At 43.0% G+C, this 26,258-nt stretch overlaps 1 protein-coding gene across 7 annotated transcripts in view; it reads left to right on the top strand.

Moving 5' to 3' along the window:
- Nucleotides 1-26,258, top strand: part of KIF16B (kinesin family member 16B) — a 285,684-nt gene that overhangs the window by 188,945 nt on the left and 70,481 nt on the right. For 5 of the 7 annotated variants that reach the window (XR_006606297.1, XM_004754198.3, XM_045078429.1 and 2 more), the window contains exons 19-23: nucleotides 1,041-2,399; nucleotides 5,897-6,049; nucleotides 8,052-8,148; nucleotides 8,881-8,931; nucleotides 23,218-23,340. Coding sequence is in view for 6 of the 7 variants with exons in the window: in XM_004754198.3 (XP_004754255.1) it covers nucleotides 1,041-2,399; nucleotides 5,897-6,049; nucleotides 8,052-8,148; nucleotides 8,881-8,931; nucleotides 23,218-23,340 (1,783 nt within the window). In the remaining variant the exon portion in view is untranslated. Of the gene's footprint in view, nucleotides 1-1,040; nucleotides 2,400-5,896; nucleotides 6,050-8,051; nucleotides 8,149-8,880; nucleotides 8,932-12,175; nucleotides 12,476-23,217; nucleotides 23,341-26,258 lie in introns of those variants that run through there. The other 2 variants (XM_013057084.2, XM_013057083.2) reach the window with 2 other exon arrangements.

Genomic DNA, 26,258 nt, shown 5'->3' with positions numbered 1-26,258 from the left:
TGTGTGTGTGTGTGTGTGTGTGATTGCTTAGCTGATTTGGGGAGTTTTTGAAATATGTTCTGAATGTAATTATCTGATAATGCTAATAAGCATTCCCCCCCATCCTATTTAACATGCCAAGAAATGGAAAAAGGATAGATATTGGAGTAGAAACTAAGGCCACAGAAAATCTGCAGATTGGATATTTATTTTTTGGACTCTGGAGTTTAGATGTTACAAATGATTTAGTTTGGTTTCCAGCATCATATGAGATAGATCTTAGGTGGGTCAGGAGATGGAGGCCATGTACTGATAGTTTTGCTTACCCTGTGTTTTTGCTTTGGAGGCCATCCCAACCTCAAAACACAGCTCTAGCCCCATTGGGGATCATCTCTTCTCCAGGACCAAACATAACATGTCACTCCAGCAATCATGCATCTCGGTATTCTCATGGAGACTCATATTATTTTCAGTGTTACATGTTAATAAACTAATATTTTGGGCCATTTGGTGATTACCATTTGTCCTAAACTAGTGATTAAATGCTAAATAGCATGTGGTTATTTGAGCTGGAACAATGAACTGTCAATTATCTTGACTTTGATATTTGACCCCAATTGAGTTGAGGACAGCATAAGCATTTTTATTTAATGTCATTTTGTAACTGAATTTCTATTGAGTTTTAGCCATTGGGCTGAATAAAATTATTCCCATTTAAATTTAAATTGGGCATGCTTCTTTCTCTTTGAGCTCAGGGGGCTTTTAAAATTATATCATGCATAACACATTATGCTTATAGACTCTACAAAGAAATGATATCAGAGGCTACTTCAGGAGATTAGGCAAATGATATGTTGGACAGTTACAGAGTAAAAAAGTGAAGCATTATGCTGCTGGAAATGAAAAGGAAGGCAGTTCCCCCCACTTTTTATTTTTGCAAAGGGTTTGAATTCACGAAGGGTGTCGTCTGTCCATTTTCAGAACATTTCAGTCGGGGAAAAGTTAGCACGGCAATTGTATGTAGCCATCAAATGGTAATCGGTCTGCTTTTGGCGTTTCAGGAAACTCATAGAAGAAATGGAAGAAAAGCAAAAGTCAGACAAGGCCGAACTGGAGCGGATGCAGCAGGAGGTGGAGACTCAGCGCAAGGAGACGGAGATCGTGCAGCTCCAGATCCGCAAGCAGGAGGAGAGCCTCAAGCGCCGCAGCTTCCACATCGAGAGCAAGCTGAAGGACTTGCTCGCCGAGAAGGAGAAGTTTGAAGAGGAGAGGCTGAGGGAGCAGCAGGAGATCGAGCTGCAGAAGAAGAGGCAAGAGGAGGAGAGCTTTCTCCGCGTCCAGGAGGAGCTCCAGCGGCTCCAGGAGCTCAACAACAATGAGAAGGCAGAGAAGCTCCAGATATTTCAGGAGCTGGAGCGGCTCAAAAGGGAGAAGGACGAGCAGTACGCCAAGCTCGAAGTGGAGAAGAGGAGGCTGCAGGAGCAGGAGCAGGAGCAGGTTGTGCTCGTGGCGCATCTGGAGGAGCAGCTGCGCGAGAAGCAGGAGATGATCGGACTCCTGCGGCGGGGCGAGGTGCAGCGGGCGGAGGAGGACAGGAGGGACCTGGAGGGCATCCGGGAATCCCTCCTGCGGGCGAAGGAGGCCCGGGCCGAAGGGGACGAGGATGGTGAGCCGTTAGAACGGGCTCAGCTGCAGTTCCTTGAGTTCAAGAGAAGGCAGCTGGTCAAGCTGGCCAACTTGGAAGAAGACCTGCTTCAGCAGAAGGACCTCCTAGAAAAGGAAATTGAGAAAGAACAGGACCTCCTGGAACGTTTAAAATCTGCAAATGAGGAGGACATTAGACCGCTGGAGAACAATGATGACAGCATCGCAGATGTCACCCCGGCGGTTCCAAATTTGGAGAAAATAAAGCCGGAGGAATATAGGCTGCAGTGTAAAGCCCGCCAGCTCCAGTACCTCCTGCAGAATCATCTGCCGACCCTGCTGGACGAGAAGCAGAGAGCGTTAGAAATCCTTGACAGAGGTCCTCTCGGCTTAGACAACACTCTGTATCAAGTGGAAAAAGAAATGGAAGAGAAAGAAGAACAGCTTGCACAGTACCAGGCCAATGCGAGCCAGCTGCAGAAGCTCCAAGCCACTTTCGAGTTCACTGCCAACATTGCTCGTCAGGAGGAAAAAGTGAGAAAGAAGGAAAAGGAGATTCTTGAGTCCCGGGAGAAGCAGCAGAGGGAGGCGCTGGAGCGGGCCGTGGCCAGTCTGGAGAGGAGGCATTCAGCCCTGCAGAGGCGCTCCACCCTGGGCCTGGAGATCGAGGAGCAGAGGCAGAAGCTGGCCACGCTGAACAGCAGCAGCAGTGAGCGGGCCGGGCTCCGGGCCAGCCTGGAAGCTGAGCAGGAGGCCCTGGAGAAGGACAGGGAGAGGTGAGACCGGGAACGGAGAATGTAGCACACTGTAGGTGACAAATGATTGCGTGTTTTCTACCCCTTCTGGTGCGTCTCTGTCTTTTACAAAAGTAATTCTTTTTTGCCTGTGTGTTCTCTAATACACCAACAAATGGTTATTGTCAAACAAAAGCTGAAAAGGTACCCCTAAACATTTCTTTTCTCCTTGGGAGCCTCGTTTTAGAATCGTTGGTCTACAGTTGAAAAAAACACACAAAGAAACCAAAGCCCTTGTCCCTTACTCCACTGACCCATGGAACAAGAATGTTTTTGTATTTGATTAACACGACCTCTTCCAGCTCGTCCCCTCCCTGTGTCTGTCCTCTCCCCTCCTTCGGCCCTCTCCCTCGGTTTCTCTTTCCCCACCCTTCCTCCCTCTTTTTTTCCTTCTTTTTGCCCCTCACTTTACCTCCTCCCAGACTGCCACTCTGGATTTTCCCCATCCTCCCCACTCCCTTGCTCCTCGCCATGGGCTTACCATCTTCTCTGGGACCAGCACTAGCTTCAGTAAAACATCATCCCTTCGTGCACAGACTGCACCATGTGCTGATATCCACACCCGGAGCAAAACCGAACAACAGCCGTTCTCCGGCCTCTCCTGATTCACAATATTTGAGGGAAGCGCCAGGATTCTGCCTTAAAAAGTAAACTACTAATCAAACAAAATTCTCCAGGTGATTCTGAACACAAAATTCTCCAGGTATTTTTAAGCATGCGCAGTGATGGTTTACTCATGTTTCTTTGGGTGTTGTGAAAAATAAAACTGGGAACTCATGCTGTTTTCATGGTAAAGAAGGAGTATTTATCTTTTCCCACCCATTCCTTAGAAGTCACCATGCTGCGCACACAGTAGGAGGAAATCAAAAGGAGTAAATACATGAATTCGAGAACACTTTCTCTCGTAGCCCAGCAGACAGAATGTCAAGACTCCCAGAAATCTGTAGGCTGCCTGGTGTGCAAACATCACCCGACTGGCTATCTCACAGAGGTGGGGGTTCAAACCCTGGCCCAGCCCCTTTCTGTCTGGCTGGCCTTGGCCGGCTCAGAAGCCTGGGATGCATACCGATGACAAAGCAAGACCTACTGTGAGGCTGGAGTCTCTCTCTATCATTTTTCCGAACAGGTTGGGACAACCTCCCTTTCGAATGATCTGCTCATACTGTGGGTTCTATTTACCTTTGCTCTCTGGTTATTCCCTCTGGCAAACCAGCAAGAAATAACAATCAAAAACCATAATGCTATTACTTCGGAGAAATAGGTTGGAGGTTTAAGAAAATGATTGCAGGTATGTTATGTAAATGAAATTGCTGGACAAAGCTCCAGCCCCAGGAAATTTAAAGTAGTGGAGGGCGTGCTCTCAATTTATATCCTGCAGTGTGCAGTAAGAATGCCGCATGAGCTTTGAGCTTGACGTCCCCTGCTTTTGTCATCCGGCTTCACTCCCTGGCCATTTAGTATTAATACTCTATTACAGCAGATACAGTATTGCGATTTCCATGGAATGAATTCCCAGTGTCAGCATTCCTCCAGAAGCCACACAAAGGATGCTTTTAGCTTCATGTGTTTTGATGGAGTAGACTTCGCTAAGGCCTAATTCGGGCCAACGTGTTCTGAGCCCTGCTCTGACTGTGACGCTCCTGTGGCCTTCTTTGGGTGTTGGTTTTATTGTTATTATCTCTCTGGGTTCTCATGGCTAAGCCAGGGCCTGCCGTGCAGCCCGAGTCCATCTCTTATGAAGTTCCATAAGCGTGAAATTTTAAATTTACATGGAACCAGGTCAGACAGCGTGCGCTGAACTTGGCTTTCCTCTTTTGGTTTCCTTATAAACAAGATCCAGTTTATTCTCTTGTTTTCTTTTCCACCCAGTGGTAGTGTATCCAGCGGGGCCAAGTATCATGCAGTTAGAAGGCGGCAGATCTGCTCCCCGCCCACTCAGGGCCGCTGTGTCCTCTTGGCTGCTGGCCCAAGGGCAGTGGCCCAGGCTGGCCAGCTCTTCACCTGTGCTGAACCATGTCCTGGGATGCCCTGCTTCCCTTGCCCCCCGCATACATCCCATTTGGGCTTCAGGGCCCCGCACCAAACCCTCGGCTCTGTGGAGTCTTTTCCATTGCCTCAGTGCTGAAGGATGTCCTTGAGCAACTCCAGTATGTGTCACCTCAGCTCTGAACATTGGCAATTACTTTCTTACACGCAACTCATTTTCCTTACCATCTCTGAGACTTTGTATTAATATCGCTCCCTGGTTCTTTGCCCACCAACTGGCTCATAACATCAATTTTTCATGCTTTTTTCTTCCTCCTTTGAAAATACTTCACACTGTGTAAGTTGATGCTTCATAAATACTTGCTCATCAGTAGACAGATGAAGGGCTGAGTTAAGCTGGGCATTGCTTCTGTGAAACCCATGAGTGACCTTGTAACCACATCTCTGAGAATTAAGAACTTGGCTTTCATGCAGAACAGAGCAGTCGAATTGCTGTTGGTAACACCAGAGAGCTGGCAATATGGTGTGCCAGCATCTGAATGTAGAATCTCTAAAGTTTGGAACTGAGGGAATTTGGAAGACTCATTGATTCTCTCATTTGGCATATGAAGAACTTGAGACCCAGATTTCATTAATTTGCCCAAGTTCACACAGTGAGTGAGCTGTAGCCCCTAGCTGGGTCTCATGTACCCGGGGCCATATTTACTGGAAAGCTTGGCCCTTTGGGCTCATGGCCCTGTATTCAGGCATGCTGGGGCCAGCAGGAGAATGACCTTATAAATAGTTGACCTCATATTGGATGTATCATTTATCATGGGAAATAAATGTTTGGTTCAACTATTTATGGTTTATCTTAATTTCTCAAGATCCTCCCCTTGCTTTCCTAGGTCTTTTGCCTATTTCCCTTTTCTACACCCTCTGTTTTAGCCAGAGTGGATTCCTTGTTTTTGTGACTTAGGCCTTTGTTACTGCTGCTTTCTGCATCTGGAGAATCTTCACCCTCATCTCCAAATGTCTGAGTTTCCATTGGTCTCTGAAGGCTCAATTTTGAACAGCCTTGACCCTGTGGATTCTCCTAGATGGGTGGTTTTTAGAAAATTCTTTAAAACTTGGGTCTTTTTTGTCAAACTGAAGTATGTAGAGGGATCCCAATGCATAGCCAAAGGCCATTTATTTTTTTGAAGCGGTGGTAGGGGGCTCAGAATCATGCCCATCTGCCTCAGAGGGTTGCCTTGGAGCACCGTGGGAATATTTTTGCCCTTAATAATTAAGCTCTCTCCAACTTTGGACCCCTGTAGCATTTGTTCTGAATCCTTCTTGTGGCTCCTTATCACCTTATCCCTTGTGTGATGTGGCACCTTTTCTACTAGAACGTAAAAGCTCTTTGCAAAGAGTGTATAGATCCCCCATGTTTCTAGAACAATGTCCCACGCAGTGAAGATGCTCAGGCAATACTGTCAATAAAAGAATTAATGTAACTCCTGTCTCTGTAGATTAGAGCATGAAATCCAGCAGTTGAAGCAGAAGATCTGTGAGGTTGATGGCATTCAAAAAGGGCCTCGTGGGACCTTGGAGGGAAAGGCTCCTTCTTCCAGCTTGCCATCCAGTGCTGAGAAGTCTCACCTGGTCCCTCTGATGGATGCCAGGTACTGGATCTTAAACTGATACCACACCTACATTTATGATACAATTTCATGACTCACTGTACCACATATTATCCAGTTTGCCTGTGGAGGGCTCAAACAAAGGCAGCAAGGCATAGGTGTCCTTGGGGTATATGTGCTTTGTTTTCATCAACTGCTGCCTCGTGGAGAGAGGTATCATTTGAAGGAAACCAAAGACCTGGGAACTGGCCAGCTCCATCCAGGGAATGCTGGTGCAAGGTTGTGTGAGCACATAGAGCTAGAAGGCCTAGGGAACCCACCTCATCCAGAAAGGAGTGAACCAAGGCCAGGCTGCGAGGAACAAAGAAGTAAGGCTAATTGAACCATACCAAGAAGAAGGACCTTGTGCTGACAGTTAATTTATGGAAATCATTAATTACAAATAGATGAAGTCTGTTACAAAAACTGTACCAGTGTATTCAGAATGATCATGAATAGCGTATACATCTGATGCTACTACAGTAAAATGATTTTCAACTTGAGCGGCGTTGTAAATTGCTCTGTGGCTTAGAGCTTCCAGATAAATTAACTTAATCATTCTTTGCCTCTAAGAAAATGGATTATTTTCCTCAGCTCCAGCTGTGTCATGGGGACATCTCCAGTTGGGCGGTCATGAGCCCTAGGCATTAGGCAATATGTATTTGGACATCAAAATGTATTAAGAATGCTATGAGCTTCTGTATTCCCTTAAATCTAGGTCTGCGACTTCAGTGGGGCTAGTTTAAAATTCAAGTAAAGGTCCAGAGAAGTAATTCATTTGTAAGTGCCCTTGGCTCTGGGTCAGCTGTGTATGATTTTCCTTTCAGTGCTGAAAGGTAACTACCGCACTTTATTACCCTATCCATTTTTGCCTAAAATATTAGTGTCTTTGCCTAATGTTTCAGAAAACCATCCAGGCATGGTCAGTAGTACAGAAGTGTTTCTAGGACTATGCATGTGTTTAGAGAGATGAAAGCAGATTCTTTTTCAGTATGCTCAGACATAAATATGCAAAACAGTTCATTTTAAATAATCCATCTAATCAGTGTTTCTAGAACTGGGGAAGGGAGAGCCTACAACTAAGTGAGCCTTCCATGTGGGCAGCCTGAGCCACTAGAAGGATTGTAGCTGGAACTGAAATCCTCTGTTCTCCCTCCTTCCACTGGGTGGATGGTTGTACTTTGTGCAATTTCACCTACCTTCTCGAGGATACCAGATGCTACTTTGTGCACTTCGTGTGCACAAAGTTTTTGTGTGCACAATTTGCACAATTTGTGTGCACAATTAAGTGCACTTAATTGCACTTTGTGCAGTTGTGAAATTTGTGCAATTTCACCTACATTCTCGAGGATACCGGATGCCTACATGACAACTGTCTCAGTAGTCAGCCATTTCTTGCTTCCACCATCGTGGTCCTATGCCAGGGAGTTTGGAAGATAGAGAAGCCTTTAAAATATGGTTTCTCCCAGCCAGGTGCCAATGGAGAGGCAAGACAGAGCAGAAACGGTTCAAGCCATTGTTCCTTGGGAATAGTGATGATTCATAGAAATTGTGTCTACTCCCCCGCTCTCCCCCTCTTCAGGCCTCTTAAATAACTTTGTGATGTGGGAAATAACTGTCACTCTTTTCCATGTGAGGGAACTGAGGCTTGCTGAGTGAAGTGCTGAGTCTGAAAGTCAGGGCTGAGGCCATGGAGCCTTCTGAAAGCGGTGTCTGTGATTCTCCTCCGCCCTGCAGCAGAGAGATCCAGGAGAGGTTTGGATGGGATCACTGACTCTGCCTTTTATCCTCAAGATTCTCTTATTTGTCCAATACTCTCTTGTTTGGGAAAAACCCATATAGTGAACACATGGCACTAGATTTCTTAGAATGTAGGGAATATTCCAGGTCTGGCATTTAGCATGAGAAAGTTCCTTGTTTCGAAGGGCATAATAAAGAAAGGATCTCATGTGCCCTGTGTGGTTAGATCTTTGAGTACTACCATCCGTACCTCTGTTGTTTGCAGGATCAGTGCTTACATTGAAGAGGAAGTCCAAAGACGACTTCAGGACTTACATCGTGTGATTGGTGAGGGTAGCAGTGCATCAGCCAACATGCTGAAGGTGAGCTGAGGGGACCAAGCTATCGGTCATTCGTTTCCGAGATGACCTTTCCATAAGGTGGTGGTGGTGGCAGTGATGGGCTCCTTTATTATCATTTGTCAATGAGAAAATTGAGATGCAGAATGTTCTAGAAAAATTGAATATTGCTTGGGTGGAGCTTAACAGGTGATAAACAGTGCTTATTCAAGAGAAACTTTATTTATTTTTAAAGTCTGTACTTCTGGGGAAAAATTCTTGAGTGAATGTAAAGTCTCCTAAAACATTTTATTTACTTTGTTTGATTTATAAAGATTCTACATGTAAGGCTTTTCTGTTTTCTCCAGAAATACAACCAATTTCCTTAAGCATTTAATTTTGCTTGATAAATTATCCTGAGTAGATCTATAATTTTGCTTTGGAGAAGGTATGTTTTTGCGATGTTGATTTTTATCAAAATAAAAACATTGCCTTCCTATTCTGCAACTTAAGAAATGTCCTAAGGAAATTTTGCTTTTAATATTATTCTTAGCAATTTTAAGAGTAGGACTAGATGCTTCAGTTCCCTCACAGGCAGATGGATCGATAGAGTCGTGTTTACCTTGGGAATATAAATTCTGTAGAAGGGTTGTCATTGTTGAGCAAGTATGCTTCTTTAGAATTTTGTTCCCATAAATATTTCTAATCAAATCAGTTTCTTTTCCCTCTATGAACAAGCTATAATTTAATATAGAGGGCTTTTTATTTTCTTATCAGGATAATGAGAAACTCCACAATGGCACCATTCAACGTAAGCTAAAATATGAGGTAGGTAATGATTTTTCAGATTGATAAGGTCGCCTTAAATTATGGCATGCTTGTGTGATTAAATTTTCTTAATGTTTAGTTGCATAATTAGAATTTTGAAGTCCCAGTGAGATTAATGGCTAATAGGGGAGGCAAGCTATTATACGGACTTAAAATTAAAGGGAATCCTGCAGGTTGAAAACTGTTTAGACTTTACTTGAATGGCATGTGACTGTGGTGGAGGCTTCTGGCCCGTTTTTCATTAGTAACAGTATCCTTTCCTTTGGTCTGTATTTAAAAGGCAGAATTGTATAATCAGAATCAGATACAGGGTTTGGAAATGAAGCTGAGTACCTATCACTGTTTTACAAACCCTGCTCATTTTATAGACTGCGAGTTGGCAGTGGTACAAAGGACATACTCTTGGTTGATTCACTTATTTCTCTGGTGGACTGTCAAACCAAGGTTTATTTGGGCACATGACTTGAAAGGTTTTACTTGTATTTTTCCCCCACTGAGGGACTTGTCCTTCACATAAACTCCCAAATTAAAACAAAACAAACCCCCCAAAATACGAGGTGGTAAAAGTCTCGTAGATGGTACCCATACATTCCAAAACAAAACATGAGGTGAAAGGTGGGTGTTCCATAGGAGGCTCAACTGACTTTGGCCACCACCACACTTGTCTTCCAGTCATTCAGTAACGATGTTGTCTTCCTCTGGACATCCATCTCCCTAGCAGATAACCTAGGAAAGAATACGGCATTGCCATTCATTTCTTTCTGTCCACTACACCTGGCCTGTAGTGGGCACCGAGTGCCCAGGCACCCAGCCTTTCACAGTGCTGGTTTGTAGCTGTGGCAATGGCATTCTAACTAGGGCAGATATAATTAAGAATTGCCATGAAGTGAGGCAAGAAAAAGATGACTAAGTTCGAAATACTTGTCCATTTCTTTTGGCCTTGTCATCTGATTGTCATTAAGTACGCCATGATTCCTTTTACATTTTGGACATATGGTCATGGGCTTATTTTCACAACTGAAGCTGAACTTTTGAAAATTGAATCAAAGATCTTGGGATTTATTTTGGAGCAATTAAAATATTAGACCAAGAAATGGATACTGTGCATCAATCCCATGCAACATATTTCTATCAAATATTCGACAATTTGTAAGATAAACTATATGAAAATTGATGTTGTGTGTGTGAATCAGATCATCTGTTCTTAAATCATGTATCAATCAATATAAATGGCTTAGGCTTTCCATTCAACCTCTGCATTAATCTACCCAATGAAACCAATGACTGCAAGAATCTTCATGTGCAAAACATTTGCGAAAGGTGCTGCCACATCCCCATTTCACCTGTTTTTGCCATCTTGAACAGAAAAGGTCTCTTGGTCCTCTGCTGCCCAGAGAGGTCACTGAGGCCTGCAGCAGAGAACAGGGGCGGGACGTGGATGGGAACAGCCACCGGGGTCATCCCTCAACATGGAGCTTCTTCGGCTCTCTAGCACCCTCCTCAGGATCCCAAGAGAGAGCCCACTGGCGAAGTCATCGGCCCTCAGAACACAAGGCGCCCCAGAACAGTGATGGCAGACATAGTCATCCTGAGCGTACAGGCTGTTTTCAACCAGAATGTTTTAGTCTACCTGAAGTCACTTTTCTTAACGAAAGCAACTCCGGCGACACAAAACGTGTTCTGCGTAGGTCAGGAAATCTCAGTGAGCCGATGACTCATGAAGATGAAGACAGCTTGGGAGTCGAGTCCAGCTGGACCTTGCTGCAAGATTTGTCCCAAGAAGTGTCTGTAAAGAATGAAGGCAAGCAGACCAGGCAAAGCAAGTTACTCTGCTTTGTCCTCTCTGAAAGCATTTCTAGTGAGGAGGGTGCGTCCCACAGTGTTCCTCAGAGAGTACCAGCCTCAGCATTTTGTGGTGAGCAGCAAGTCGAGGGAGAGTTACCTGCTAAAGAAGTTAGCTCTCCATGGTCCCTGATAAATAGCAGGACAGAAGGAGCTGGTGGGTTGGGCTATTTTTACCACAGGCTCTCAGACCTTTATAAAGATACCAGCAGTCACCTGCTACAGGCTGGCACAGAGGTGATCCACCACGTGGGGAGCCTGTGTGACCCCCGTGGGCTCACCTCCCGTGCGACCACATTGATCAGAAGACTGCCATTTCTGAAACACTCTCCCCCGGATGCACCCCTGAAGTCACACAGGGTGTCATCGGAGTCTCATTCTTTCCCCAGAGAGGCTCAGGTTGGCAGCAGCCACAGTGAGGAGGCAGGGGCCGCTAGGCCAGCAGAGAGCATGACGTCTTTCAGAGCACCAGGCCTTCCTGCGGCCTCTGTGGCTGTGGGATCCTCGGGCTCCTGCCCAAGCTCAGTTCACCACCTAGAATACGAAGGTGCTAGAAGGACCCGTGCATTTAAGCAGACCCTTGTGCAGTTCCCAGCCCGGATGCTGAAACTTCAAGAGCACCCTTTAGAAGACTTTCTTGAGCACGTGGCTTGTTGCCTGCCAGAACTGGCAGGCAACGTGAACGAAGTCCAGGGTGTTTACTGGCTTGCTGTTGCTAACTGTGCAGAACCTGAGCCTCAGCCAGCATGTTTGCTCCTGCTTCGTTCCATGCTGTATGCTCTGGTTCTTTCGGGTAGCCCGTCTGGCCCAGTGGCCATTTTTCATGCTCTCCCTCTCTCTGGACTAGAGGAGGTTCAAATTGGCTTCGGTGGGCAGAGCATTAGATTCCTGGGCTCTGCGGAGAGTCTTCTGCTCACTGTATTTAGTTACAACAAAGCCCTCTGTCAGCAGATATGCCGTGACCTCCTGAGCGTTCTGATGCCTGAGTCTGAGGTACCTGCCTGCACCAACCATCCTTTGTTCCAGCAAGATCTGGTTCAGCTTTCTCTTGATTGGAAAGCAGAAATCTCAGATTTAGTTTTGGCAAATGGACTTCGGTTGTCAACCAGATTCCAAAATACCTTGGTCAACATGATTTACTTTCTGCACGGAAACATGAACATCAACATTCCCTCTCTGGCAGAGGTGCAGTTACTGCTCTACACGACTGTCAGAGTCAAGGGTGACCCCGGCCCAGATGAGTGCCAGTCGTTAGTCCTTCTGAGCACCCACGTTGCCCTTCTGAGGGAAGATCGAGTTTTCTATCCCCATACCCCATCTCTAAACACACCTCCTCCAGGAACACAATTTGATGTGACCAGATGCCGTGCTTTGAGCGAATTCAGGTGTGTTGTTGTTTCAGAGAAGAAGACACTGTCAACCATCGAGCTTGTCTTCTTCGCTAAGCTCCAGCCCCCACCCGACTCAAGAAGTAGGCCAACCAGGCACTTTGAAGAAGCCCAGAACATCCACTTGTTTGCCGGCACCCTGGGTCTTCAGGGCAGTCAGAATGCGGCGCCCGAGGTCTGGAAACTGACCCTCAACTCTCAGGACGAGACTCTGTGGCTCATTTCACATTTGACAAGGCTTGAGGGAGGAAACTTGTAAAAATTTTCTGCATGTTTTTGGGAGATTTTTAATAAAATAAACAATATGAGAAGTATCAAGGACTGAGAATATCTCTGTGTAGCTAATTGATTCAAAATTGGAAAAATGCAGACCTCTAAAATAGAAAATGTAAATATTCTAAATAGCTACGATGAAAGAAAAATAGGGACTAGCAGAGCACTGATAAAATCTCTTTATCACCACCTTGCATCATTTGCTTAAACCCCAGCCTTGTACATTTGGGTCTGCCTCATTATTTGTGAGGTAATTAAAGCATTTCTGGTTGTTTTTGGCTTCATGTCGCTTGTAGTATGGTGGCTTGGACTCTGTGTCTGCTGGATTCCGGCAGGCTAATTTGTGCTGCTTGAAAAAGTGCCCAGTTGGCAGTGACCTTCACTGACATCTTCCGTTTTTGTCATGATTAGGACAGCTCTGTAGCAGAGCACATTAGTAATGCATCAAGCTTTCTGGAAGGATCCAGGGATTTAAAACATGCTCCCCTCACTCTAACACATGGAATGGAGACCGCACCACAGGCCCTGCGGTGTCTTCTTCCTCAGTTAATTGCCTTTTCCTTCCTCCTCAGATTTTTTTGACTATTGCTTTCCAACCCATGTGCTTTCAGCTCATTTGTTGATTTAGTTTTGACTACCCTTCGCCCTATGCCACATGCCCCCCACATGCCAGTTCTTTCTCGATCTTTTTTCTGTCCTCGAAAGGCTCTTCATTTTCAAGTCTTTTTCTCACAGCTCCTTCATGCGATCTTATCAGCTGTATGGTCACCTCAGAAGGCCTTCAGCACTTTCTCCTGGCTGCCCTCCCTTTCTGCCTTCCGTCTCACCCTTCATCACTCATCACCTCTGACTGAGATGTTCTCTTGGCCTCCCTTCCAAGACGAGTCACGCCCATACCGGCCTCAGGTACATCTCTCTTCACAAAGTACCATCTGGTACTCAGTTGCCCTCCTCCTCTGTGAGAGGCTTGCTCTGCTGAGCTCCAGAGTCTGAGAAGGAAGGAGGTGTTTTCTTCATGGCTCCATCCTCCCTCTCCCACTAACAACCAGGATCATGTCAAGCTCATGGTAGCTACTCAGCAAATGTCGCAGGCAGTTGAACGAAGTGATTCCACAGAGCCATTTATTTTATCCCTGGCATGGACGGGCCATTCTTTATCATAGCCCCCCTCTTCATTTCTACTCCTAATCGGTGAGAGAGTCCGTGTCAAAGCTTAGCCCATCCCGAAACTCATCGTCTCCCTTTGGGCAGGAGGTACAGACCTTCCCTCTTTCCCCATCAGAGTTAACGAGCTACTTAATGGCTTCTCTGCTCATCATTAGTTTTCCTCTAACCAGGTCAGGGGCAGTGGACAGGAAAGGGCAGGAAACTGGAGAGCATATTAGGGTACAGACACTAGCGGCTGCTGCCTTGTCTGCAGTAACCAAGTGGGGGCTTTTTGCCTTTTTGTGGCAATAGAATTCAGATGTTTTTAAGTGGAGCCTGTTTTTGTCACCCCCCCCCAACCCCGTATACACACACACACACACACTCTATTGCCTTATGCATGAAGGGTCTTGAATCTCTGATGAGGACATTGTTAAAATTAGTTAGCTAGTCACATTCCTGGCTGGAAGATCTTCTATTGTAGAAGAAATTTCTCAAATGAACCATAGTAGTCTTCTAATATCTTATCAATAATTTTTACCTAATTTCATTTTTTTTTGCCTTTTTCAGCAAATACTTTCTTAAAAATTGCCCCATTGAGTATTTTCTCAAATATCCTTGACCAGAAGAACAGAATTAATGCTCATGAAGAGCAAACAGAGTGAAATTTAAGATGTCAGCAGAGGGATGCTGTAGTTGGAAGGGAAACCGTACATAAACAGGACAAAAATTTTAACAAAGAGTGAAAAATATTAGGCTCGCTTGTCTTCCGTAGGTTAAAAAAAGACATAATTTTACCAGGTTTTGAGTTATGGTCTTTAATAATGTCCATGCATAGATGGAGCGTGCAGCCAATATGAGCATTGCATGAAGTCGTATAATTCATTATAAACTTCTTCAGTCTGCTTTATGATCCAGGCAGGCCACAATGAGGATTACAGTCAGATCTCACTACACCATAGAAGCAGCCTCCAGCAATTCAAATTTTACATGTCTGTTCTCTCACCAAAGCATACTTTTTACCTTGAGATCAAATATGGTCCCTGATACGAAAATTTGACTTACTATCCATGAAGTAAGTACTAAGGTTGTCCTACCTTAGGTTGTCCCTGGAGAAGCCAGGGGAGTAGTATTTGTGCCATTACCCACTGTGGCTTCAATTCTGGAGGCCTCCCTCCGTCTCCGTCTGGTGCATTCTTTAGTAGGAGTTCTGAGCCCGTGACACTCCTATAGGGAGCAGGGGTGAGTGTCTCCATATCCAGCCTAATGCGGGGTCTTCTAAGTTATAATGAATTCCTGCGTCAGGGGGAAAAAAAAGGTTCATACATACTTTGTTATGTGGCATTGCTATTGTTGTCCTGTGGGCATAAACATTTACGTTGTGGAACTTGTTAATGCATTCTAGACAACACCTCTTTGAGTACTTTGAAACGGTGATTTCATCTGAATTTGATTAAAATCCATTTTCCTCACAGCTGCCTGTTTTACAGACTTGTGGTTGGCAGGGTGAATTTATTTAGTCTTTGTTGAAAAACATTTCAAAACCGTTTGTCTTCCCTTTCTCATTACTCAAAAAAATGTAAGTGCATCCTTTGGAGAGAATACTTCTGCCTCCCTGCAGTAGTAATTACGGTAATTTTTATTTACATTCTTTTTCCTAAATGATTTCAAGTTTTGAATGAAACATAGATTAGAGCACTTTTATTAATGCTTCTTTGAAGGACAGGCAGTCTTATGGGTTAGATCAGTTTCTAGTGAGGTTATTTTGTTAATTTAGTTACATGGCCTCTAGGATGCCTCTTAGTTCTGCTTCATCATTTATGGTATCTTCTGCGATAGGTATTATATCAGTCAGTTATTGTCAGGTGACTTCCCCCCAAATTTAGTGGTATAAAAACAAAAGCTCTCATTTCTTACTGCTGGTTTGTAAGTAGGTTGAGGTGGCTTTACCGTGGGCTCCAGGTGACCTGCAGTTTAGATGGGGTTAGTCTGCTCAAGATGTCTCATTTTGAGGTCTGTGCTGAAGGGTCAGTGGCCATCCTTATGATGAAAGAAGCACAAAAGATATGGCTGTGTCATGGCTGCCAGTGTCCCATTGGTCAACACAAGTCACGCAGCCAAGTCCAAAGTCAGAGATCGACAAACACTCCGTCCACCAAGAAGCCATGGCAACACTGGACATATGCTGCTACTGTAAGGAAGAGAAAAATCGGGACCAGTAGTTCAGTCCACCATGGATATTTTATGTCTTAGGCTCTTTAAAGGAAAAATTCAGATAACTTACAGGACTTCTCCCCAAAGGAAGTATTCAGGTACTGGAGAGAACATAGGTCACAGGACCTTTCAAGTTACTTAGTTCAAGTGGCTTTCCGGTTCATTCTTTTTTGACACCTCCAGGCTGATCACTGCCTGCCTCAGAGCAGTTCGACACTGGGGACTGCTCTCATTGTTAGAGCATTCTTTCCGTAATCCTCATTGCTGGGATCTCCGTCTGCAGGGTCTGCCCATCCTTCACATTCTTCTGTAACAGAACATGTCTGTTCCACAGCCTGTTTTAACCTGACCATCCTTCAAAGAAGACCGTTCTCTCTCTCACCTCCTCTGATTTTTCTTTTTTACCTCCAACACCCTTCAGTTTCTTCGCTGTTTCTTATACAACATGATCTCCAAACCACCATCATCCAATCTCTTGTTAGGATTACACCCTTGTAATTTTTTAAAGCCTTCTTCGTAAGGAATGAAACTGACTGAGTTAGTGAGAAGGAAAGAGAGTCTAATATAAATCACTCCTCCTGCCTTTTAATATCTGGTTGAAACCTTTGGTTGCTGAAGATACAGCGGATTACAGTGATAACAATCCTAACCAACCTTTTTATTGTGGTTCACAATGTACTAAGTTCTTTCCCATACATTGCTCCTTTGAGCCCCACAGTGATTCTCCTGGGATGGGTGAATTGTCATCAATCTCCACTTCATATTTAGGAGTTTAACTAGGAAAGGATCACTTGATTGAGAATTGGAATCAAACCCAGACCTTCTTACTCCAGAACATATATTCTTTCCATAGTGCCCAAGTCACTCCCTGGTCACAGTTATTCTTGACATTGTCTGGGTACATTTTTTTTTAATTGATTTATTTTTCTCTTAGAAACGACTATGCTAGGGATGAATATTTGAAAGAATTATGAAGTTGATTTTTTTCTGATTTCTAAGTTCTTTTATTGGAATTTCTAGACATTAAAAATTATTTCTCTTTTTAGGAGTTGGGGTTTGTTTTTCCCCTCCCAAAAGAATGCCCATGGAAGTTTCCTTGCAACTTCGTTGTTCCCTTTTGTGAACCTAAGTTTCCTTTTTGCTCTTTGGATTTTTAGCTCCTATAGAAGAAAAGCTCGGATACAGTCCTAGTGTGAACGTGGCACAGATAACCTTGAATGCTAAGCATTGGTCATCTAACTGAAGCTGAAATAATATGCTCCACCGACACCTGATGGAATCCTCCCCCACTTTCCAACTTTCATTTCTCCTGGGCCTTAGAACTGAGCACAGGTTGTACCAAAACTAGGGCTCCACAAAAATCAGTGAAGATGAGGGATACTTTCATGAATAATCAGTCACATTGTAGAATTAGAAAAGAAAATACCAGGTTTTCCTTCCTGAACATCCTAAATTGTCAATATTTATGTTTGGCATAAGAGCCACTTAGCATTTTTTGCCCTGTTCTCCTTCATCATACTAGATTCATTCTCGAATCTTTTGAGAATTTCATCCATTTAATGGTGAGTTTTCCAGAGATAATGACCATTAAAGGGACCAGTCTTTCATGATCTAGAGAAAGATGGTAACGTTTTTAATAGTTTCCAGTTGAAACATTCATCAGATAACTGGTCTTTCAAACTTTGAAACAATGTTGGTCACCTCAGATCTAGAAGGATGAAATCACCTATTCTGGTAAGAGTCGTGGATTAGACCGTTTTGGATTTAGATCCAAACCCTTTTGGATTTGCCCTAAGGCCACTAAGGGTAAATAAGATAGTCCACAAATATCTATTTCCAACAGTTTGTCATTTTCTGGTTAGTTTATCCCTAAAGATCTATAATCAAAATGAGAGGAATACTCCTTTATTTGAAAGCCCTTATTCCTGTTTCCTCATGCAAGTATTTTTAACTCCCGTCACTTTAAAATGAGATCGGATTAGCGTTGTCTTTTCGTGGTCAGAGGATGCCTGTAGCATGTGTGGCTACATCCCTTAGCACACTCCACTCCAGCTCTGTGTACTCTGATTTCAGAGGCCATGTGGTATTAGCACAAGGTCCTCACAGCCGAGGCAGGTGTCCCCTTCTGGAGATGAACATAAACATGTCTTGACTCTCGACTTTATTCATAATCTGCACATGCTCACACAAGATCTCTGTATTCTCTGCCTCTGGGACATAAGAGGTCCTTGCTACATCATAGCTCTGATTAGAACCATCAGTGTGGCCTGTGTGGTGGAAAAGAGGAGGGAGTCAAATACCGGCTATGCTGGAAACAGAGAGAGGAGAATTGGCAATTGTGTTAAAGCTGATAAAAAGCCAGGGTTGCCTGTGTTTAAGAAGCAAACCTTGGATATTTGGCTCTAGGAGATCAGACGGCAGTCCTTAGGTCTGACCTTGTCCTAGTCAGAGCATACACTGAATTCCACCATCTGGTACGTAATTAGAGTATTTAGGGGAAATGTTGATGGCTCCCTGTAGGATTGGTCCATTCTGTGCCCTCTGTGGTACCGACATTGATCCGAGTGGATGTTAACGCCACTTCCTATTAATTTCCTTAATTTGTCCCTTTTGAAGGAGACAGCCTGAGTAGGAAGAGAAGATTCTAATCTGAATATTCAAAATGTAGCCCATGTTCCGCTTGCTTTCTTTGGCTAAGGACCCGACTATAGTGTTTCCCCAATAACGGAAAAGTAGTATAGTTGTTGACATAAGAGATGATTTCATTAAAAGCTACCAGAAAAATATTTTTTCGTATCTTATTTTAAAAGATATTTCTTATTTAGAGAAATATAACCCAAGTTATTCACTATGTACTTTTGCCTGACCTTTCATTTCTAAATAGAACCACTCCACAAGGCATGTAAAGTTCCTTGAAATGTCCCGTGTATTTATCCAGCTCTGCTGTAAGAGGTGCCTCTGTCCTGTCGTGTTTCTTCACCTCCTCATAAGATGTAATGACCAACTTCCTTTCCAAGTCTAAGCATCTTCTTTGCCACATGTAGGGAAACTGTGACTGATTCCAAAATAAATAGTTCCGTGGGAATTTAAAAGTTCCCTTAAATAATAGGATGTAAGGTGATACAGCACACGTTTACTTGTCTAGCACGAAACTCAAGATACTCAAAATATAGCTATTTTCAAATAAAAAATAAGTTTAGGAGACATTTATGTTAGTTCTCCTTCCTTTCCAGCATAAACATGGTTTAGGAGTATGTCAGGAACCTTTCGTGCCATGTCCTGAGAAGTCTACATTTCTCATAAAAGTTGACTGCAAAGTAGTTTCTAAAAATTACATTGCAGCAGTGGTTTGATGGAAACACATAGTTTTGATTTGTCTCTCTGTTCCTCTCTCCACAGATAAAGCTCAAATGTCTTCAGATCCCTAGCTTATTTTTCAGTTAATCATTTCTGCAATTGTACGTTTCTCTACACTCATTAATATTTAGCTACTCTGAAATCTTTGAGACTGAAGTAAACTGTGCCTGTGGGTAGTAACAATATTTCCAGCCCCCAATATGCTATTCAATAATGGAGAGAGAAGTATCTATCTTCTCAGCAAAGGGTGCAGTTAAACGTCACTGTCTGATCTTGTGATTGGGGCAATGGCTCTTTTTTTTTTTTTAAAGGGTTTTATTTATTTATTTGAGAGAGGGAGCACAAGCAAGGGGAGAGGCAGAGGGAGAAGCAAGCAGGCTTCCTGCTGAGCAGGGAACCCAACAAGTGGCTCGAGCCCAGGGTCCTGGGATCATGACCTGATTTAGGCGAGTGACATAGATATTATAAGATTTAGCTGAGCGACATAAACATTACAAGATCCAGTTCTTCCCAGATAAATGGTCCCTATTTCATTCATGCACCCATTTACCCAAATTTGTAAATTATCCAACGCATGGCTTTTTTTTCTTAAAAGGATCAGCAGCTTTCCTTTCATTAGGGATTGATTTTGCGATTATAAAATTCTTAGAGAACTTTCCAGTCTTAAAATGTCTATGTAGTAACCAGACCATCAGTTTCAGTCTTATCCCACTTAGAATGTTGACTTATAAAAAGGGAAAGTGAAGTTGGCTAACTTTAGAATGTAATCCATCTGGAGTGGAAAAACCAAATCTTTGTTCAAAATTTGATGCAGCTGAGAAAAACTAAAGGTCTTAGAAACTACAGAGACTTTGCAGAAGTTATTTTATTTTGTATTCCCAGGACCTAAACTTGTGCATGGCACATGGTAAGTGCTCAGTAAGAGATACCAGTGTTTGATTGTATACCCGAAGGGTGCCTATAAGAGAAGGCACTCAGGAGGTTAAAATTAAGTCTCCCTTGCTTAGTTAATAATACATCTGGATATTTTTGGCTGCAGCTCTTCCTCAGTAAAAGTCATGGCATTTAGATAGCCATGTGTTTATTCATAGTTTTTCTTACTCAGTGCCCCATCACAAATTTCTTTTTTTATTTAAATTTTTTATTTTAATTCCAGTTAGTTAACATCCAGCATTATATTCACTGCAGGTTATAATATAGTAAGTCGACAGTTCCATACATTCCCTGGTGCTCATGATGACACGGACACTCCTGAATCCCCATCGCCTCGTTCATCTGTCCCCTACCTGCCTCCCCTCTGGTAACCATTAGATCGTTCCCTATAATTAGGAATCGGTTTCTTGCTCTTTCTGTCTGTCTGTCTCATTTTTTCCATTTGCTTATTTGTTTTGTTTCTTAAATTCCACATAGGCATGAAATCATAAGATATTTGTCTTTCTCTGACTTATTTCACTTAGCATAATATGGTCTGGCTCCATCCATGTTGTTGCAAATGGCAAGATTTTTGTTCTTTCTTATGGCTGAGTAATATTCCATTGTAGACCTACATCACGTCTTCTTTATCCATTCCTCAGTCATTGGACACTTGGCCTGCTTCCATAGCTTGGCTGTTATAAATAAGGATGCTGTAAACCCCCATCACAGTTTTCTAATCCTGCTGGAATTATCAGTTTACTTGTCAGTCTCCCTCTAACCAGAATTCCCCCGGGGCAGGACACTGTCATGCTCACAGCTGGGTTCCCGCTGTATAGAAGAGATTTGCTAAATACTGTGCCCATTTCCATAGGCATGAGACTGAAGCGCAGAGAGGGTGGGTGGGTGACTGTTAGGCTCAGATAAAGTCCTAATGCTAGAATTTGATTCTGGGTCTTCTCTTTCCACTCTCCGCGTCTTTGACATGACTTACCCGTGGGATCCCAAGTGATATTTCAGGGATGCCCATAATGGTAGAGGTTCAGGACTGAGTATTTATGCTCGATGCTATTATCCACACCTTTTTAAGAACCCATAATACATGCGATAATACATGGCCCCTCATGAATTTACCTTCCTCCTTCTTCTTTTTCTCATTCTAACCTCTTGGGACAGAGAGAGCACCTCATCAAATGAGCTGTGGCGTTAGCCTTTGGGTGTAACTGGTTGAAAGGGTGAAGTCCTCCTAAGGCTGAGTGCATGGGTTTGATTTCTCAACTAGTATCACCAGTTGTTGGCTTCAGCTCCGGACTGCAGCATTCCTCTCTGCTGAAGGCGTTCTCCCACAGCTGCCAACTTCGAGCTGCAAACTCACACACACTACAACCACTGGATTTCCCAAGTGACTGTGGCAGATTTGGTGAAGAGATTATATTCCTACTTAAAAATGTAGCTATTACATATGGCATAGAAGATTTTTGGGGCTCCGGGAGCAGGGCAAGAACTTCATGGCTCAACCATAGAGACACTTCTTAACAGTAAACATGCTCTTTGAAAATAAATGAAACCACTGATTTATTTCTCTTCCTTTTCACCCTTCGAAGAGATACACATATTCCATGTTTCAGGAAATGTCTACCTTTACAGTAATTTGGAAACATACTGTTAATGAACCAAAAGGTCTTTAGCGGTGCACATGTTGAGAAATTCTTTTTTCTAAAGAATTTCCCCTGGGGTCTTTGAAATTGGGGACAGCTAAATAGGTGTACCATTGTGATAAAATTAATCATTCTTGTTTTGGGTGACTGGTCACGCAGGGAAAAAATTAGATGCTCTAGAAGGGTTTGGTTAACTTCGTAGCATGCCAAAATATTGGCAGTGTCAGCTAGACGAAAGCAGCAATCTGAGCCCCATTGTACACCTCTGTGTCATCCAGAAACCTGAGCTTTCGGTCACACAGCTAGGTTGGGTCTTCCATGGTACACGCAGCTCAGGATCCAGGACCACAGTGAGTTTGACTGCAGAATCGTGGAGTTTCCTTCTTAAATTCTGTGTATGTTGCAATGTTCATGAGCTGACTCTATCTCAGATGGACGAAAAATTTCCTGATGGCAGTAAAGCAGTTGGTGGAGGTGGGCTGGAAGGCGTCATGGTGCACAGGTGGGCACTTGGTTAGCCTGAGTGCAAATCCTAGCTCTTCCCGCTGCCTCCTTCATATTATCTCGACTCTCAGCCTGGGGCCCCTCATCTGATAAAGAGGGTTCAGTAATGGTTAATACCTCACGGGGATTGTGAGGATTAAAGGAAATGATGCATATAAACTCTTCAGCACAGTTCTTGGTACAGTAAGTATTCAATACGTGCTAACTATAATTATGATAATCATTTTATTATGGCTACTGCTTTAAAAACAGATTTTCTTGTGTTGTCTAAAGCCCCAGGTTAGTGCAAATGATAAGGATTGTTCAGAGATTCCCACCCATTTATACACTCAAGGGAACTCATTTTGAAGATTTATTTTTTTTCATAATGCTGCCTTCTCAAACCCTCCTGGCTTCCTACCATCCAGACCGTAAATATTTGTCAGAGCCAGGTTGATTACTAATCATATGAAGCCTAAAGAAAATACTTGGTATTTATTTTAATTGTGGTTTAAAGAGCTTTCTGTACTATATAGGCATATAAAAATGCCTTGAAGTTAAAAATGAAGTAAATTTGAATAAGATCTCCAGCTTTTGGAGCTTTATGTACAGCAATCTGATAGTCTGTGAAGAAAAAAGAAGTTTGTCAGATGATCAAGACTTTTCAGAAAAGAGTCTGGTTTACACTGATTTTTTTAAAAGTCGGGATATGTAATCTGTCTCTTTTTTCACTTGTTCTTATAAATTGGAAGGAACTTCAAAGCCAAACAACATTTGAAGTGCTTTTGCCCTAATTTCTTGGAATAGTATACCTAAAGAAATGGTTCTTTGTGATGAGAGAGACTTAGCATTTCTCTTTCAAAGGAAGCCATCATTTTTCTAAATAAACTCTACTAGTTTGATGCTCTCTTCTCTGCTTGAAACACATTTTCTCCTGCCTGCCCAAGCAGGGTATTTGCTGAGGAGTGATCTCGGTTTCTCTTTGTTCTCCCTATCTGATGTGTCTTTGATAGCGGATGGTTTCTCGCTCTTTGGGAGCAAATCCAGACGACCTGAAGGACCCAATTAAAATTAGTATTCCACGCTATGTGCTGTGCGGGCAAGGGAAGGATGAGCACTTCGAGTTTGAGGTCAAGGTAAGTGCCCCTTCTTTACTCTTCTGGACGAATGGAGGCTTGAAGCTCCCAGGGCTTTCTCTCTCTTTTTTTTTTTTTTTCCATAAAGGGAGATGAAGCTACATGTGAACATCTTGTTTTGTAACATATTAATCATGCCCTCCTACAAAGTGGCCTGTGCCAAGTCTAGACTGTAGCACATGGAGAGGTTATCCCATAGAAGGTGGTTGTGGTTGGGGAGTCAGGCAGACATGGAAGAAAGTTCTGGTCACTTGCCAGTCTGGCAAGTAGGGTGACCAACCCTTGTTGGTTATGTAGGAGTTTTTGCTCTCGGCATTGGAAATGCCACACCCTGCGAAACCATTAGGTGCCAGTTGAAACATGACAGTCAGTCACCTTATCCCCGGGCTTAAGCTTGATTTTCTTATCTATACATATGGGAATAATAATGTTTATGTTACAAGGATATCAGCTAACATAAAATGCTGAGTCTAGTATCTGGTATATAATAATAAGTTATAACCATTTGCTTTTATTACTACTGCTGTTTTTTTGTTATTTCTGTTATTATTAATTTAGGAAGCTTTCCTAATCCATTTTAGGTTTTATTTGATTTATGCGACTTTTCAGGAAGAGATGTGCCTGCTTCCTTACATCATACTTTCCGAAATAATGACTTCATCTTATTCCTAATTTAGTTCCATTAACTCATAACACTTCATTAAATATTGCTGGAGGCTCTCCCCTCCTCAAGGAATTAATGATGAGTCACCCTTCTTTATTTTCAAGCATAGCTGAGGTTATTGATGTAATGATGTCCACTAGGGTCGTAGTCTGCAGCTGCATGAGGGTGTTCTTGGAGGTGAACCTCCAGACTGGGAATCTGGATGCTAAAGTCTTCAGGCTCTGACTCTGTTACATTTCGTTGAGTGACCCTGAGTCTTTACTTTCTCAGTGTCTCGGTTTTCTCATTGGTAGAATGGGGAAATTGGATCACACCAGTGGTTTCCAAATTTCTTCTCAACAAAGACATTTGTTCAGCAGATACTGATGAGGAAGGGCACTGCAGAAAGCGGACCAACGTGGAGCTGCTGTGGAGAGGGAGGGAAGAGGGAGCCTGAAGCCAGCCAGCCCTGCACCCCTCACCTCCCCAGCCACCGATCACACCCCTGGGCCCTTGGGATCCTTCTTTCCCTTTAGGCATGCGTGTTCTTTCAGTCTTCCTGGAGAAAAAATACAAATGAGTCTTAGGATAAATCAAGCTCCCAGATTCTTATTTCTATATACTGTTTTCCTCTTTATTTTTTAAACCTAGGCATTAATTTATTTGAGGTTCCTATTGAGAGTACATGTTCTCTGGGTGGTGGTTGTGGTGGTGGTGGTGGTGGTGGTGTTTTGATCTTTACTGGCCAGATTGTGTGGTTTCATATTCAAATGTTATGCCACGTCTGTGAACCAGTACTTCTCACTGCCCCTAACTTAAAGCCTAATTCCTGCTGAGTTTCTTTTCTGTCATTTGAAATTGTGTGTGTGTGTGTGTGTGTGTGTGTGTGTATGTAGAGCTCCCTTTGTACATACATGTTATGTTGATATTTATACATATATCAAAATAATTTCTGAAGGTGTATGCGTTAATCCCATGTATTTTTTTTTACTTTTATTTATTTATTTTTTTTAATATAATTTTTTATTTTTTATAAACATGTATTTTTATCCCCAGTGGTACAGGTCTGTGAATCACCAGGTTTACACACTTCACAGCACTCACCAAAGCACATACCCTCCCCAATGTCCATAATACCACCCCCTTCTCCCAAACCCCCTCCCCCCAGCAACCCTCAGTTTGTTTTGTGAGATTAAGAGTCACTTATGGTTTGTCTCCCTCCCAATCCCATCTTGTTTCATTGATTCTTCTCGTACCCACTTAAGCCCCCATGTTGCAACATATTTTTAAAAGATTTTATTGATTGGAAAAAGAATGAGAGAGAGAGCATGAGAGGGGAGAGGGTCAGAGGGAGAAGCAGACTCTCTGCTCTCACTGAGCAGGGAGCCCAATGCAGGACTCGATCCTGGGACTCCAGGAACATGACCCGAGCCAAAGATAGTCACTTAACCAACTGAGTCACCCAGGTGCCCCTAATTCCATCTTTTTAATTAGAGGGTGAAGACTGGCTTTTACCAGCTCAGAATTTGAATTCTCCTCAACAGAGAACTCACAGCACTGGAGGACATGTTTTGTTGATGCATAGATATATTTTATTATTTAAAACTTTTTTTAAAGGTTTATTTATTTGAGAGAGAAAATGAGTGAGAGTGCAGGGAGGGGCAGAGGGAGATGGAGAGGATCTCAAGCAGATTCTCTGCTGAGTGTAGAGCCTGTCACGGGGCTCCATCTCATGGCCCTAGGATCATGACTGGAACCAAAACCGAGAGTTGACTGCTTAATGGACTGAGCCACCCAGGTGCCCCAAGATATATTTTATTTTAACAGATAAGTGTGTTAATAAAATATAACTATTAAATTGATTTCATGCATAAAAGATAAGACATGGATAAAGAGGGTAGTTAATTGATGTAGTGTGATCTCACTTTTATGTGGAACCAGAAAAACAGCCCATGTTCACAGATACAGACAACAGATAGGTGATTGCTTATCTGTAGGTGGGGTGGGGGGGTGAGATGGGTACAGGTGGTCTAAAGTTATAAAATATGTCCTGAGGATGTCATTATAGATCGCAATTATAGTAAATAATGCTGTATATTTGAAAGTTGCTGAGAGTAAATCTTAAAAAGTTCTCATCATAAGAACAAAAAAATTTAACCGTTCCTGTGTGGTGAGGGAGATTCGCAAGACTTAGGAGGTGATCATTTAACAATATATAAAAATGGCGAATTATTACATTATACACCTGAAACTAATATGTTGTTAAACCAGTTAT

The sequence above is a fragment of the Mustela putorius genome, unplaced genomic scaffold (assembly GCF_011764305.1).
Source record: "Mustela putorius furo isolate JIRA1106 unplaced genomic scaffold, ASM1176430v1.1 tig00000253_pilon_pilon_pilon, whole genome shotgun sequence".
Lineage (NCBI taxonomy): Eukaryota > Metazoa > Chordata > Mammalia > Carnivora > Mustelidae > Mustela > Mustela putorius.
Note: the sequence above shows the minus strand (reverse complement) of the source record. Positions and strands in the feature narration are given on the sequence as shown.